Below are 17,564 nucleotides of genomic sequence, written 5' to 3'. Positions count from 1 at the left end.
TAGCTTGAAAATCTTAGTGGGAGAAGTGGTGCAGTTGAGACTTATGAAACGCTGAAAGAGTTCAGGACATAGTCGTGAGAAAAATAAAAGCTCCCTGTCTTGTAAGCATTGTGAAACATTTTTGTTCTTCCAAGAAGCACATACAAATTATTTGAGGATGAAGACAAAAAGTGATTCTTACTGGGCTTAGTGAACTGCAATATGATTATGGAAGAGCAGCAGGTAAAGGACATTTGTACAGACAACACAAAGCCCAGAGCAGGACAAAGGTAGCCCAGATTTGCAAGGAGGGTGAGGACTGTCACTCATGACTGAAAGCACCTGGCTCCAGATTTCCTTAAAATCAGTGAAAAAGATTCCCTGGATTCCCAAGACTTCTCCATCTTTTTCATTTCCTTGCTTTATTGGGCATCCATTGGTGGTTCTTTCTAAGTGCTTTCTCCTAATCCTTTTTCCTCTTCACTAAAGGAGTAGAAACCCCTATATTCATGTTTTCCAATACCAAAGTGGGGGGATTTTTTGAGGTGTTTAAATAGTACACTTGCCTGATAAGACTGTTCTTCCTGATGGCTGATAGCACAGAACTGTCTTAGAGGAGCTGCCAAACTCCAGATGGAGTTCTTGAAGTGACAGTAATCTAGATATCTAGTTAATGTAATAGTATTAAGTATTTAAATAGTATTAAGATTCATTCTGGAGGAACAAATCAAGCAGGTATGTTTCAGTTGCAATACTTTATTTTCTCTATTTGTCTCTTTGTATACACTGTACAAATGCATTTCAAAGATTGTTTCTAACTTTTCCACTCACTTATTCTGTAGAAATATCAATACACTTAAACACATGACTAAAGAAATGATACCTATGCATCAATACCAGAAAAGGACCAATAAGGTAACAGGTCAGAAGAAAGGGTTAAAAACATCTGTACATGTATAATTCTATAGAGTATTTTCTAAAATTTTGAAAATGGAGATTAAGCCACCCTTGGCAAACTGCCATTAACCCTTCAGTGACCACCCTAGCTGGTGAAATGTTTGTCCCGTAAAGGAACGGAAAGCACCCATTGTTGACTATGCTGAACTTGGGAATTCAACTTCGGAGTAGACCAGGTAAGCCGGAGTAGTTAAAATATCAAAACTTGTCTGGCAACCTCAGTTGCGGCTGTGCCATCAGTTTCCCCGCAGCTGCTGAAAAGAACTGTCCTTTTGTTGCAAGTGTGTGGTGGGTTGTTGGGTATTTTGTTTGTTTGTTTTTCTTTAGCGAATCCCATCAGAAACAAGAGCAACCAAATTCTGCCAATTGATACCTGTCGGGTAGCATCAAGGTGGCAGAGCCTCTGTCCTGAGCGCTGGCCGTGGCCGGGCTCCCTCTCGGACGGTGTCTCCACCTCCGCCGCGCACGCACCCCCTCGCCGCTCCCCTCGCACAGGTCTTTTCTGATATGCAGCACCAGCCTATTGGATCGCTACCACACGATGGGCTCGGGAGCTTCGCCCCCACCACCGCACCCCCGCCCCTTTGTCTTTTCTTTTTCTTTTCTTTCCTTTTTCCTTCCTTTCCTTTCTTTCCTAGGCTCCGTTTGCCGTAGCATACACCCTCCCGAGGGGTTTGCCTGGATCATTTATTTATCTTGTGCGCATTAAGAAACCACCATTAGGCTTTGGTGGGAGGCGCCTTGCTCGGTGCGCGCTCGCCTGCCTCCGCGGCGCTGCCAGAGGAATACACAATCGAGCCGAAGCTGCAAGCTTGGCAGGAGCTGCCTTTGCGTGCCCATTTACTTGCCGGATCCGTATATTTTTTTTGCCGACTGGGTCATTGCCGCCTCCCTCCAGGGTTTCACCTTAATTTTTATTTTTGCCTGTGGGTGGATTATTTAATTTTTAATTTTTTTTTTTTTTTTCGGGAATCCTCGCCGGAGTTTTGATGCCGGGCCGGACTTAGCGCGGGCGCGGAGGAGCTGCGCGGAGCCGTGCCGAGCCGTGCCTCCTGCCCCGGGCCCCGCCCGCGGATCGGCCTCCCTGGCCCGGCGCCGGCCGCGGGTTGGCCGCGGGGCCGCGGAGTGGCGGGTGCGCTGCGCCGCGCCGCCGCCTCCCCGCGGAGCCGCCGAGGGATGCTGCTGCGCCGCGGCCGGGCATAGGCACGAGCCGAGCGGGCGGGGGAGGGAAGGAAGGAAAGAAAGACGGAGAGAAAGGATCCCCCAGCCCCGAGGGGAGAGGAAAGGCGAGAAGGTGCGTGAATGTGAAGGAATGTACCTGCCCGTCGCCGGAGCCGCACGCTTGGGATAAAAAATAAATAAACCGAGGAGGCTGATCCCTGCGACTTATTACCCGGGGGAAAAAAAAAAAAAAAAAAAGGAAAAAAAAAGGAAAAGAAAAAGAAAAGAAAAACCTTGTAGCGGAGGGGACAAGAAGAAAAGCGACGAGGCTGCAGCGAGCAGCGCTAGAGGCGGGCGCCCGGCGGATGGCGCGGCCGTCCCGCTGACTCCGCGGCCGCGGGAGGCTGCGCGGGGCGGCGCGGCGCGGGGCATGCCGTGCCGGCGGCGTGACTGAGCGGGGCGCTCCCGCCGCCCGCTCCGCTCCGCACCGCGCTCCCCTCCGCCGCATGCCGCCGGCAGCCGCGGCGCGCTGATGCCCCGGGGCCGCGGCGGCGCTGCGGACGGCCCCTAGGATGAGCGAGGGGGCTGCCGGCGCCGCGGCGCCCGGGGCGGCGGAGGCGGCGGCTGCGGCGGGGGGCCCGGGTGGGGATGGGGCCGGGGGGCCGCCGCGGGAGCTGCGCTGCAGCGACTGCATCGTCTGGAACCGGCAGCAGACGTGGCTGTGCGTGGTACCCCTCTTCATCGGCTTCATCGGTCTGGGGCTCAGCCTCATGCTGCTCAAGTGGATCGTGGTGGGCTCCGTCAAGGAGTACGTCCCCACCGAGCTGATGGACGCCAAGGGCGTGGGGCAGGACCCCTTCTTTCTCTCCAAGCCCACCGCCCCCCCCCGCGGCGCGGAGACCACCGCCGCCGCCACGCCGCGGCCGCCCAGCCGTGTCAGCCCCCGCCTCACCACCATGAGCCGGGCTCCCCCGCGGCCCCCCGGCACCCGCGGCCCCGCGCGGGGCGGCCCGCGGCCCACCGCGGCCAGGCACCCCGTATCGCCGCACACGGCACCGCCCGCCAGCGGCCCCCCCGGCACCGCCGGCCGCGGCGCCCGGCCGCCGCCCGCCGCCCCCAGCACCCCGCCGCTGCCCGCCTGGCCCACTGCGGCACACGCTACCTCCTCCTACAAGATCTACGTCCACGACTCGGCGCCGTCCTGGACCTTGTCTCCCTTCCAGGAGTCGACCACCACCACGCCGGAGGCGAGCACGACCCCCAAAACCCGTAAGTGTCGCCGGCCGCCCCGCGCCCTCGGACTGCCCGGTGCGCGCCTCGCCCCGTCCAGAGCCGGCGCTGGCCGAGCGCCGGCGGGGTCGGGCCGGGGCGATGCGTCGGTCGGAGGTGGCGGCCCTGTCTTTCCCGTGCTGTTGCTGCCATGCGGGAGGCCGGCGAGCTCCGAAGTTTGCGCTTCTTTCTCCCTTCCCTGCTTGCGCCCCCTTTTTACCCCCGGCAAGTTCCCTGCTTGTGTGATGGATGGTGAGGCAGGAGCAGCCATTTGAGGAGACTGCTTTTCGTTGTGGATTTAGGAAGGACGCAGACCCCCTCCCCCCTTTCCTCCTCCAGGCTGGTCTGCGAAAGGTACTTAGGAGATAACTGGGAGGTATCTGAGCGAGAGGGACTAGTGATGACCCCCCAGAAGGGGCAGTGTGGAGAGTGGTCTTCAGCAGGTGCGGGGTGGATTGTGCATGTGCTTCTCTGCTGGTGACGGAGTTTGGTTTCCCGCACACTCGTCTCCCTTGAAACGAGGGCGGGCTCCGCAGGGATGCTCTCTCCGTCCCAGTGCCCGGCTCCTGAAGGAGCTGCTGCCAGCTCCGCCGGGAAGGAGTCCGGGGCACCCCGCGGATGTGCAGAGCCATCCCAGCGCTTTGCCGGCTCCCGTGTGTAGACACAGCACCGCGTTGCCGTAACTGACTGGGGTTTTTTTAAGCAGAGGAGGGGGCTAGTTCTCCGATTGATGCTTGGTGGCTGGTTCTTCCCACCCTCCCAAGCACAAACCTAAGGATTCGGGCTAAAGCTAAAAATTCGTTTGGGTGCATCAACTTTCAGCTTCTCATAGAGGTTACTTAGGACAAATGCAGTCCTTGCCAAAAGAACTTCTGTGCGATGCTATTCAGTGAAATGCTCAATTATACTGTATTGTAGTATTCTTCTGTGCTTTCTTGGATGCAGTAGAGGAAGTGAAAAGCCGGGTGTCCTCCATTAACTCTTAGTTGCTGCTGCTGGAAGCGTCAGTTCAATTGAATCGCTTTTACAGCCCAGGGCTCCCCTTTTGTATGCTAATGTAGGGGTATTCTGCTGGAGGATTTTGTTAGAAAGCAATATGAACTTTATTTTGTCTATTAAATCTATTTGCTGATAAGCACTGGGGCAGAGAGTATAGGCAGCGCAAGCTGATCTTGTGAATTGACAAAATTGGGAGAAGAACAGCAAATTGGATGTGTGTGGGTGGGTGGGTGTGCAGGTGGCGGATGTCTGGGAATGATTACGAATAAAACTATCACTAAATCAGAAGAGCTAACAAGGCAGTAACTCGTTTCTCCTGTCTCTGTCACAGTAATTGAGGGAGAAGCAGCCCTTACAGGTGTGTCCAAGCCTGCATATTCTGTAGGTACAACCTAAGGTAGTCGGAAGTTACCAGAAGGAAAATCTTTTGTGAAGCTGAACCCAACCTGTTTCACTCAGGTGTAGGAAGCTGTATAGGGCACTTCTCAAAAACAAAACAGCAAATGAAGCCAGATTTTCAACCCGTGTCTCTGTTTTCAATCCTTCTGTGAACCAGATATGCTGCATGGTTCTTCGAACTGCTGTGATCTGTGTGTGTATCTGCCTGGGCTTGCCAGGTGGGATCTGTCGGGGTATAAATGCACCCTTGCAATCCCTTCCTTTCTCCCCTTTCTGTCTCGTTGGGTATGTAAGAGAAATGCACAGCAATTTCCGCCCCTCTAGGCTGTCTCCTTACAAGATATATCAGGAATATCCTGATTAATAAATAATGTTCAGCTGACAGGACTCTCCTCCATGCAAGACACACAAAGGAAGAAGAAAAACCACAATCATGAAATGTTCCTGGCAGGTGCAGAGCTTCCTAACTATTTTTTGTTTTAGGGAGGCTGCTAATACCTTTTACAGCAGGGTGTTTCCCTTCATTAAATGCAGCTCGGTTATAGGATGGAAATGCAAGAAGTGCAAATCCAGCAGAAATTGACCCTGTTTGGGCACATTGATAGCAGAGATTATCATTAATGGAGGATTAAATAGATTACATAAAAAAGGATTTGAATTTGTAGGGCATATGAACATTTTTTTAAAGCCTACAGCTGTACTCTCCTGATACATTTGAGCATCTCTAAGGATACGTGTAAAATTCTTCAAGGCTGCAGTATCCACTGAGGGGAGAGACAGGAGAAATGCAGTGTTTGTGCTGTGAACTGCTGACATGGTGTGACCCCAAAGCAAGCATCTGCGTCTGCCACTAATAGCTCTCAGCAAGAAAGGGAATTTTTTAAAAAACAAATTCATTCTAATTTCCCAGGTTGAGCTGCATGTTCCTTCTGTGCCCGTTGTTCCAGCTGCTATTGAAATGAAAGTCATGGATCCTGCTGTACCTTGTGAATACAAATCTGACATGATGAATCTCATGCCCCAGCTTTCAAAATAGTGCACGCCCTTGTGTCATCCTCTGGCTTGGCAAGGCACATATGTGGGAAGGAGTCATAGGTTATTTAGCATTTCACAGCTTTTAAGAAAAGAAGCAGCTGTCTTTATTTATACTGGTTTATGTTGTAGTTTATTTAATTGTTTTAACATGTTAAAACAGGACTTAGGAAAATGGAAGGCGAATCAGGAGTTATTTCTCTAGAAAGCCAGATGATTGCCCACCTGAATAAATGTTGGTAAAGCCTTTTCTCTGTGTGTGTATTCATCTGAGGAGATGTTGTGAAATCTCTCTTTTTTGTGGGTGTGCATAATGACAATAATTCTTGGTTGTGTTTCACTCAAAGTCAAGCTATCTGTTAGCTGTTTTGAAAGTTCTTGATGAAGATCCTTCAGGTTCTGACTAAGCAAAAGCCACTTATTCATCAAGTCTCGCTCTGTATCTTGTTCCTGCATGTGTTTTCCATGATCACGTATGGACTATGTCTTTTCAGCCTAAGCCTCTTCATCCAGTGCTCAGTGTAAAAGTCAATCATTGATTTAGAAGGATAGTCTAGCCTGTAGATCAGAAAAATCAACCAACAGACTGGAACATGCCAGTGAGGTTTTATTTTTATCAAGCCATTGGTTTCATTTCTTAGGAGTCATGCCCTGATTTTTCCAATATGCATTTTTCATGGTATTCTGGGTTCTTCAGTAATGTTATTATCCTTAAATTGAGATACTGGACTTATAAGAATTCCTGTGTGAATTCAGCTATGAAATAGCACTGTGGTTTCTCTTGTGTTCATACGACCAAAGGCTAATGCAGAGAACTGAGGTCAGGCAGGTGGGGCTCAACTAATGCATAGTAACCAAGAAAAGAGATGTTACAGAACACTTAATCGATATATCTTGTGAAGTCCAATTGCAACCTTTTTTTGCGAGTCTGAGTATTCTTTGATTTCCTGCTAAAGATTTTCTGGTCCAGTCGTTTATCCTCGTCATATCTCTGACTGTTTGTTATGCACGGCATGGGTTCAAGTAACAAGCATCTGGCAGATGCACTGCTACCAGCACTGACATTTTGGTAAAAGCTGTTTGTTTTATTTTGCACTGACTCAAATATCTTTTTCACATTAAGGATGACACTTAGATGGAACTGCGGGGTTTTCACCAACTGGAGGGTGTTGTGGGAGGTGCCAAACTGTAGTAAAACCAGACCTACTCTTCCCAGAGCTCTGAAGCGTTCTGCCAGCAGATGACACGGATCGCAAACACTTCGCATGATGAGCGTGAGCTGTCATTGAATCGAGGGAAGCACACGTGACTGTGAAGCATGTGCCTTCAGCATTAACTGAGATTAATATGCCAGTTATCTATCCATTTTAGATGCTTCAAAAGCTATTGAATTGAAAAAAAAATAGTGAGGCAAACAACTGAGAGTTTTAAGAGCATTTGCTTCTTCTTCATTCCCACTTACTTTCTATTCACATACCTTCAGTCAGTACCACAGGCATGATTACATTTGTGTTTCCCATCTTAAATACTTGTTGACAGGAAGGCTACCATCAAGGTAAAAATAACAAATACAGATTTGCAGCTACATCAGTGAAGTGAAAGTTACTGTATTTTTTTATTTTTTCATATTTTACAGTTATAACTTGCTTTATCTGTTTCAATTAAGCTGCATGACACTGGGCTTAATTCTGTTTTCCATTTTTAATCTTCTTTATAGTTAGGGACTAGAGCAGTTAACACTGAATTCATAAATAAGTGGAATATTCAAATAAGCCCCACTCAGATATGTACATTGATTCTATTCATATATATTTCTTCTTTCTCCCCTTTATTAAAGTGATTTTTGTAATCCTATGACCTAGAAGAGCTTGCACAGCACTGGTATGATGAGTGCAAGGGATATGGCTGAAATTATCCCATGCTGATTTTTAACCCTGATGGAAGTTCTTTTGGGGACTGTAAAGTTCGTCATTACAGTGGTTTAACCGGTGATCACTGCTGAAAGCAAAGCCTTGCACTTTATTTGGTGTATTTTTTTTACATCTATACAAGGACATTATGTGATCTATTATATGTTGACAACAGAATACCATTATTAAATTAAAGTATTGATTCATTGCAAAGGATTACGCTAAAGTAATGCCGATGGTTTCTCTAAACCCACAGAAAATGGAAATTAAAAATTAAAGCAGAAGACCTGTCTCTACAGTATTGTGTCTAGTGTTGCAGTACATTTATCATATGACTCATTGCTTTGAAACCCCCTGCAAAGCCCAGTGAACACATGGATTGCTGTGGATTTGGCCTTGACTTTCAATTTCATAGCCCATATGGTTTTCAGGAAGTACCTGAAACTACCAGTGTTTGGTTTTGCTGATTTCTTCTGTGATTTGTTTGGAAACAAGCTGCATGAGGAAAGTGCCTAGTAAAATCATGTGGGATGACTTGGTCACAAGCATATATAAATAAATTGGTTAAAAACAGAGGCTTATTTGTCTTTGAGCCTGGTGGTTTCTTTTTGAGCTTCTTTGTGTTTGAACGACTTTGCAATAGTGTGCATATGTGTGCACACATGAAATGCGAGCACAGATTTGTGCATTTGCACAGTGCCAGTTTTTGAGGAGGATCAGGATCTCAAAGCCTGTGGTAACTCTAGGACCAGTCTTTGGCTGCTTTGGTTCTGGTGCTTGTCCATTCAGTGTGGTTCAGAAAAGAAACTCAGAGGTTTCACTGGAGCTGGTTGGACTGAATGCCAAGCTGAAGTGCATCTTTTTTAACTTTTTTAACTCCTTTATGTTCTGCTGTGTGGAAGGGGGTTGTAGTCACTATTAAGTACAAGTATTTTTCATTATTGTTTTGCATTACAAGAGTAGACAAAACACAGGGAAAGAAAAGAAATACTTTGTGTTATGGAGATGTTTTCTTCCTCCAAGGGACTTAGTTCTTGGATCAATACGGTGAAGGTTGGAAGTGTCATTTAATGAGGTGGCTGTGTATTCTCATTGCTCAGAACTCAGTTTCCAAGGTGGACAGCTCATAAACCCACTTTCTTACTTTTACCTTCCCCTTCACACCTAAACTCAATCCATTCCACTGAGTAAAGTGCATCTTCATTGGAGGAAAGTAGCTCCCTGTGAGGGTGGAGCGAGGGCACTTCTAACCTGGACAAGACAGAGGATAAATGTTCAGGCAGCTTCTAAGTAGCACAGAGGAAGTAAACACACACAGGTGGGCAACTGCTTTTTGAGCAGGTTTCTATTTTGTATCACACAGGTTTCTGGGGGCCCTTAGTAGAATGCCTTCAAGAGGAAAAATTGAATAAAGCAGCCACGAGGAAAATTAAAGTAGCAACTGCACTTGTAAATTTCCATGTCCTTTTCACGGAAGAAATGCCTAATTGGATCAACTCTTCCTGGTGAAATTGCGAGACAGCAGAGAAAAGTATATTAACTAAATTCTTGTTGCTAACTGTTTAAATGATTGCTTCTGAACTTTTTCCATATGCTCAATATTACTACAGTAATGTTTAAAAAATTAAGAAAGAATAATTCTTCCAGTATTCCATCCTTTCTGTCCTCTAAGACCAATATTTTGGATTTCCAAAGCTGTGTTTCTCATGTAGCATTTAAATAGGAGGATTCCATGCCTTTTCAGGTCTTTTTTACAACACATTACTCCTGATTCCTTTTTTTCCTTGATGTAGATATGTTCACTGCTGACTGTAGGAGATAAACTATTCAGCTTCAAAGATAATTCACTTCATATCATGTTAAGCAACCTATTTTTAAGTCCAAATTGATTTATATTTTGTCCTCAGAGTGATTTTATTTTTTTTTATTTCTGCAAGAGTTAAACATCTGGGGAAAGCTCAGGTAGAATGGAAGAGGCTCGAAAAACATAACTGGGTAAAGAGATTTTGGTTTGGAATACCTGAATTCTGCTTTGGCACCTGTAAAATCAACCCAGAAACCTGCAAAGTCTCCTCTTTTTACTTTAATATCTTTTTGTTTGTTAGTTTTTGGGTTTATGTCTTTTCTTTTTCTTTCAAAATTTGAATTAATCTCTTGGCAATTCTAAGGAGCCTACAGTTGTGTCCCGTCCCCGCTTGCCACTTGTATTTTCCTCTCATAAGAAAGATGCACATTAGCAGTGCATCTATATTGGCAATATAGTAGGTGCTCTTTATAGAAAAATTAATTAGTGTTTTAGTCTGTATGAAAATTCAGACCTTTCACAGAGACATTTTGTAACTCTTGTAGTAAAGCATTGAGGAAAAAAATATCCTGATAGTGTTCTGTGTAGAAGCTGTGCTGAATGAAGTAGTTTATAGTCTTCCATTTTTTATAATGAGATTGCTATATGGCCAAGTTTTGCAAACATTATAGGCCTGCTTTAGGGTGTGCTAGTGATGCATTTTCTCTTTTGTAGAGTTATGTATCTGCAGAATCAGGGCCAATTTACGTGAACACCTGTGTGATTAAATGTGTTAGTCTGTCTTAGATGTCAGTGTGAGTGCTTATGAAACATGCCTGTGTAAGTAAATGCAGATCAGCTTTTTAAAGGCTGCCAGTATTTAAATGTGCTTATTAGAAGGGAGCTTCTATCAGAGCATTTTCTTTTTGTGTGTGTTCTTAGCACTGCCTTGAAAAATATACCATTATCCTGCTTACCCTTTGCCTGAAATGAGTTCTGTAGTAAAAATCTTTGTGTTCTGGAGGACTGTAGTTGCTTAGCTGTAGGCTGTCACAAGACACGTGGGTCAGGAATCCTTTTACACATCACTTTTAAATTATTTCTTTTCCTGATTTTTATTTTTCATTATTCTTGAAAATATTTCTTCTTTTGTAGGTTTTCTCTGTATTATGTTCTCAGCTTGCTGTATGCCAAAATTGACTTTTTCATGAAACTCATAGAAAATGCTTTCTAAAGCTTTAGGGATGGCATGATGTGTTTTAAGATCTATTTATTTTCTGAAACCACAATTATGAAATAAATTGTTCTTTTCTCAGCATCATTCCTGTAAAAGTTTAAGATTCTAGTTCAGCAAGAACTGAGCTTTGATTGCTGGCTGTTACCAGACAGAGGGGCTATAGCACTGTGCAATAGCAAACCATTAAATTAGTATTAATAGCAAATAGCCTCTTTTCCAGATCTGAGTATTCTCACTGATGTCAGAACTTGTAAGGCAAGGATTGAAATAAGGGGTGTTATTCTCCTGGAAGGGTGTTGGTGGTCTACTTTAACTGCAGTGACAAGGGGTTGACAAGGAGGGTCGAAGACATTCAACCCAGCCTGTGATTGCTGTGCTGCTTCTGAATGTGATCAAGATTTTAACAAAGCCAAGAAAGCTGTACCGAAAAGCCTTGCTAACCTGCAAAACTAACTGCAAGGCTAATGTTTACTTACATCTCCCAGTTCAGTGCATAGGAAAACAGCATTTCCTGTAGTGTGCTCAGAGTGCCTCAGAGCTGTAGCTAACTGCCCTTCTCAGTGGCTGAGTAATACCACTGAATATTAAAAAAAAAGTGAGAAATCTTTGTTTCCTCTCCCCTGGTGAATTACAGTACAAGTGGTGAGTGGGTTATCATTAGAGTAGTACTAAGCTATCCCAGAAGCTTTAACTAGGAATTGATTGTATAATATTTGCTAGAAACAATCCAGTAATTTTCTTCCAAAGGGGTTGCTTTCTTAGTTTTTTTTAAGAGTAGTGTTGTGTGGATAGAAAATTAATTTTCTTGTTCAATCTGTGAGTGAATTCACAAAAGAGAAGCAGGGGTTTTGTTGGAAACCCAGAGATAAGCTGCGCTGAAATGGTTTGGTGATTTTCCTGCCAGACTTTGCTCTGCCAGGGTTCAGTGGGCAGTGGGTTCAGGAACTTAACTGAGGGGATTATTCTGATGAGTGTCAGTGCTCCCAATTTAGAAGGGTAGAGGTACTTTTATAATTATTTCATAAGTAGCTAAACCACATTAGCCTGAAATCTGGCCCAGATACATAATGGTCATACTGGTAAAAGTTCAACCCCCTTGATTTTTTTTTTTTTTTTTTTCTTGTAATAACTAGAAAGCTTAAATGCAATGCACAACTGCATGCAGCAATAACATTTTCCTTAAGCACATTGTGTTTCTTTTGCTTTTAGATTTCAATCTTTGTTGTATTACTTATTGTAATAGAGCATACAGCATATTTCACAGGGTCAGCTGCTTATTTATAAGCTGTATCTCAGTGTAATGAAGTTGGTTGTAATTAGTTTTTCATCAAAAAATGTTAGAAAAATGCCGGTTGCAAACTAGAACAATTTATAAGTTATACTGTCTTAACAGGTGAAAGTTATCATTGATGCTGTTTCTGAGTTTATAATAGATACACTTTTAAATTCACTGATTATCTCAAAGTAATGATAGTAAAATGATGCAGTCTGCTGCTGAGGCTGCTTCTGCAGCAGATTTTCCTAGTGCACATGGGCTCTCTTTCTACTCACTCTGTTAGGAGGTTGTACCTTTGCCTCAACTAATTACCTTCTGAGCTGTGAGGACCTTGATGCTCGTCATCATAAAACCAACAGAGAAAATGCAGCATCCACAGGATACTCTGAGTCTCTTTGGTGCTGGGGAGGTTGAACATTTGCTGTCACCTTGCCTTAGAGAGGAAGTGGGGTTGTGGGCAGCGGAGGTGACGAGGTGAGCTGTGCCTGGGTTGGCCTGGCCTGGGGACAGCATGAGCTACCCTGCTGTTCTCTACGAAAGCACACAGGGAAAGAAGTGTTTCTAATACCTTTTCATATCTGGAACACGTTCTTTACAGAGCCCTACTTAGTCGTACATTAAAAGCCTGAATAGTAACTTAATATTTTGAATTGGTTTTAGAAGTATCTGCCTGCAATAGGGAATTCTTTCAGGTTTTAGTTCTTGGATGGCTGGATTTAATCTGAATATATGAAGCTGAAATGCTAGTGTGTGATATGTTTAATAGGAGAAGAGTTTGGTGCTGTTATTGTTATTTTATAGGAGGCTGAAAAGATCACTTGCACCTACTAGATTTCAGTATTTGGGTGCACTACCAGGCTTGAATGTACCTTGTGTTTGCATACATTTGGAAATCTGTCCTCTGTCACCTTGGTAGGTGTAGGGGATTTGTGGCCAGCCACAGCTTTGCTTCCGTAAGGTTGATCTATAAATATGAACTAAACACACACAGGTTGAGGAGCTACTGAGCTCCTCATTCCTGGTGTGTTTACAGGGCATAATTTGGAACCATGAACACATATTTATTTAAATTTTACAATAATTAAAATACACTTATCCCCGATTTTAACTGGGTACCTGACTGGTCAGTGATGTACCTATAGAAAATAAAGTGTATTGGACAGGCATAGAGATAAAATTCCTTGCTAAAGAGATGATGGTGGGTAGAGTCCTACAGTGAGGATGAGGTATGTTAGGTGATCAAAAGATTAATAACTCTTGTGAGATGTTTTATTTGCACATTGAGAATTTTGGCTGCTTAAAAGCAGTGTGGTTTTATTAGGGAGCTTATTTTGTTTTAAACGCTTTTAAGAAGATACTGTAAGATATCTAATTAATTAGACACATTACATTTGAATTATTTAATTAGAGATTATTTTTCAAACACCCCTTAAAATTATAATATTTTTTTCACATTTGTAATCCTGTTTGTGAATGCAATCTATATGACAGCATAGACTCTTGGACATTTTTCCTAACAAATACTACTTAACAATAAATTTCTTATATTTTTGTGTTGTGGAATAGAATTAGAATCTGAGGAACTCATGTGGAACTGAGTACTCAGGGGGAGCTGTGGGATGGTCAGCTGTCCTGTAAGAATCACAGCAAGAAGCAGGATAGACTACAGACAGGCACTTGACTGACTGTTTTACATGAGAACTCTTCATTAAGAGAAATTTAGAGTCCAAACATAATTAATTTATTCTAATTATCACCAGATCTTGGTCAAACCCTTCGATGGCAAAGTGGTAATTAAAAGCTTCTAAGTTCAGTTCAACTCTGCACAAATAGAGGTTGGGATAATCAAAACTTAAAGGAAATCAGGAGGATATTAAATTAAACGTATGTGGCACGCAATTGCAGTTAGCTGTTACGGAAAATCAGCTGACGTAAAAAAACCCCAGCAAAGCCCAGATCCCAAGCGTAATAGCCGAGATTTACCAGCATTTCACCTTTTTGTTCGTTACTTTGTACAATGATTTCATACATTGCATAACACAGTAACTTTTCCCTCGAGGCACAGAAAAAGCAAGCTTGTAGTGCGTAGGTGGAGCTCCTTCTCTGGAGACAGCGCTCGGGCGTGAATAAACGGCGCTGCACCGCCTGCTCTGGAGCTCTGCCCTTTGCTGCTACCGCTCAACAAAATCACCCTCACTTTCCCTTTCCACCTGAAAAAGGGTGGCTTTAGCAGTGTAGAGCTATTCTAACAGTCAACTTCCATAGAATGACTTCTTTCTCACTAGTTTAGCTTGCTTGTTGGTGTGCTCTTCATCCCAAAAAAGCTGTTAAAACCTCAATGAAAGTAAAAGATCCGAGGCTGTTGGTTACTGGAAGTTAGGAGACCAGGAGTGGTTCCTTTTCCTCAAGCTCAGGTTTTCTTATTTGTGAAATAAAGACGTGGTGAAGAGGTACAGATGAGAAGTGAGGTGTGTATTAATGAATATTCAAAAGATAAGAAGGAAATATACTTCACAAGTCTTGTTTTAAATTTCAGAAAGTACCTGATATCCTTGATGGTTCTGTTGCTTGAGTGTCTGATAATTTCCAATAATTCTCTGACAGTGAAATCTATTGGACTTAAATACTAAAGAGGAAGGGACAGAAGCTTCTTTTTTTTTTTTTTTTTTTTTTTTGGGGTGTTTTAAAAATATATCTCCAAATATAGCCAAGATCTGTCCCCAGCTGACAGGGCTGTATCTGACAGGAGGGCAGGGCTGTCTGTGAGACACCCCAGCCAGCCAGTTACTCCAGTTAGCGATTCTTTATTTTTGTCCTGCAGTGAGTGGAACCAGGTTTGAATTTGGGACACTCATTAGGCCAAAGCCTGCCATTATGACAACCCCATCTAAATCTTTTCAGCTTAACTTTATAATCACTTGTCACTGGGAATTTTAGTAACTACTATGTTTTATATTGCTGTCTTGTTATATTTTCGAACCAAAGTGTTATTGTTGCCATATCTCACATCAAAAGGAAGAAACACTTTCAGTATGGTGTAGTCTTCTATAGATAGACTCAAAATGCTCCCTGAGTAGGTGGGATTCTAATCCAAATCCAAACCCAATGAGATAAGTGAGAATAAGTGGGCTCTAGCTAACATTTAAAATAAACAGTTACAAAGGAGTGACTTGCTTAGCCTAGTCTGTTGTTCCGCATTTGCTGATATTTGACTTTTATGAAGTGTAACTATGCTGATCTCTTAAGGAAAAAAAATTCTAACACTAAAAATGCATTTATTAGAGGGAATCTCAGATGGAGAATGAAACAAGTTTTATTGGAGAGGTATTGTAGTAGATCAACCAATACAACTGGAGAAAAATTGGCAAATGGTTTTTCTGTGTCTCTGGTGAGGGGAGATAACTTTTCACTTCTCAAATTCCAATAACAGGATTCCAATGTCAACAAACTTTGAGTTGCTTGTTGGCTTTTTTTGAATTAGCTGAAAAGTTTTTCGTAACTTGAACTAATATGCTTGGGTGTCAAGTGTAAATAGGTAAGTGTAAAGCTTGCTAAATGTTTTATTTGCTTATTTTTCCTGCTGTTAGGTTCAGGGTTTAAAAAAAAAATGTCTGTAGCACAGAAACTTACTAGTGGTGGGCAAGAAACTGTTAAGCATCTTAAAATGTTCATGTACTCAGTATTTTGGAGAAATGCTTAGTATCATGAGTTATTGCTTAGGATAAATATTGTATTAACACCTAGATGTATGACCCCAGCACACACGTTGGCATGGAGGACTCACTCGTTATGAATTTCAAAGCCTGTACGAAATGATTTACACCCGTGTTTGAAAAACATGTTTTGGTAATAGCCTTTTTAATGCCTTGAGGGCATTTAATTGCCATTAAGTGGCACAATCTGCTGTTTGGAATGGAGAGCTGGGAATATTTCAATTGCAAATAGGATAATGAAATGGATTGAGAACAAGGAGGAGTAATAACTGAATAGATCTGTGATATTAACAATGAGATTGGCATCCTTTTTATGCCCAGAGTATATGGCATGTACCCCACAAGGTGGGATATCTGTTTCCCAGGCAGTCATTGATAACATGATTATCTGTTTCCTACAGGTAGAGTTGACTACTGAAGTCTGCAAGTGGCCTGATATGGGACACATTGAAACTCTACTAGTCTGGAACAGTCGTGCCTGGCCCCTTTTACTGAGTGGTGGGCTAATATCTGTGTGGAAGGGTTTTGACAATGTTTTTATATTTTATATTTTGCATGGCTCTCAGTGGTTTTGTCAGGCTTGATTTGTAAAAAAAATTTACAGTTCTCCAAAGTCCCAGGTAGTCTTTCTGTAAACCATGGGAAACTACGAAATGCCTGACTTCTCATCGAGCTAAGCAGCTGATTGTGTAACTATTGTGCAGTATCACTGGGAAGGGTACCACAAAAAGGGTGATTTGTAGAGCTTTAGATAGTTTTGTAAAAAAACCTTAAAAGCCCAACACGTGGTATATTTGGAGTTTTTACATGAAATCAAGATGTGATCAGAGGAGGATTTGGTACTACATGTCTTAAAAATTAACTGTAGGATTGGACTTCAACTTGCAATAGGTATAAAATCTAAAATATTCTGCTATATTTGGTTCTCAAAGCATAGACCATCATAACTGTGTAGAAATTTCGTTAATGGGTTCTGTAGAACCTTTTCAATAGGGACATGTATCAGTTATTCCCAAGTGATGTATTATTTGGAGGGTATGTACATAATAAACCTAACAGGAGCTGTCTTTCCCCACTTCATTGTTTTGATGTATGCTATGCTGCTGTGCTTTGCTGCTGCAGTGAAATTGTGAATGCTGTTTTCAGTGTTCTGGGCTGATTCTTCCATTGCTGCTGTTCAGTTAAGCTCTTCCAGAAATACCCAGAGAGAACAGGACAACAGAGGTGGGAGCAGAGGTCTTATGCTGAGAGGAAATGAGAGAGACAGATTTAGAAGCTCAGGAGATTGGAAAAGCCAGTGGAACTGTTTGTATTGGGAATATTTAGCATGCTTTCTCTTAGGCCTAATTTATTATGATAAGGCTTGTGCCAGCAGGTGAATTATTGAAGAGCTAAGAAGGAAATTGCCCCAGGATGATGAGCCGTGTCCACAATCAGGTGATATAGTCTGGGAACAATTCCTGTTGTGCTCTCCAGTACAGGATCCTGTGGTGTTTCTCCCAGGGATTCTCCTGGAATGGGTGGTACTACCAAAGAGAAAGAGTTAATACGGGCTAGAGAAAGAATTGTGCATATGACGGGATATTTCACTGGATCTTATCAATTTCCCAAAAAAAAAAAATTTCCTAGCCAGTTAAGCCTGTTGTTTTGTCTGTGCTGCCTCTGCACTCTGTTTTGAATGAACATTTCATTGTCATCATCCTCATCACCTGAGTCTTCTCCAACCTGGAACCTTACTGAAAAGCTGTCCTGTGTCTCAATGAACAGGGAGTTGTCCCCGAAAGGATGTGTGCGCCTTAATGTGCTTTCGTCATTCTTATTTTCCTTTTAGTATTATTTCATCCAAAAT

The 17,564-nt window shown here is 43.2% G+C and overlaps 1 protein-coding gene across 1 annotated transcript in view; it reads left to right on the top strand.

Annotated features, from left to right (window-relative positions):
* Positions 1 to 2,669: 2,669 nt before the first annotated feature.
* NRG3 (neuregulin 3) overlaps positions 2,670 to 17,564 on the top strand; it is a gene marked incomplete at both ends in the record, with an annotated part of 343,802 nt that continues 328,907 nt past the window's right edge. Inside the window, one exon of the mRNA XM_082286584.1 lies at positions 2,670 to 3,366. Within this exon, the coding sequence (XP_082142710.1) occupies positions 2,670 to 3,366 (697 nt within the window). The remainder of the gene's footprint in view (positions 3,367 to 17,564) is intronic.

This window comes from Coloeus monedula (genome assembly GCF_965178545.1).
Source record: "Coloeus monedula genome assembly, chromosome: 8".
Classification (NCBI taxonomy): domain Eukaryota; kingdom Metazoa; phylum Chordata; class Aves; order Passeriformes; family Corvidae; genus Coloeus; species Coloeus monedula.
Note: the sequence above shows the minus strand (reverse complement) of the source record. Positions and strands in the feature narration are given on the sequence as shown.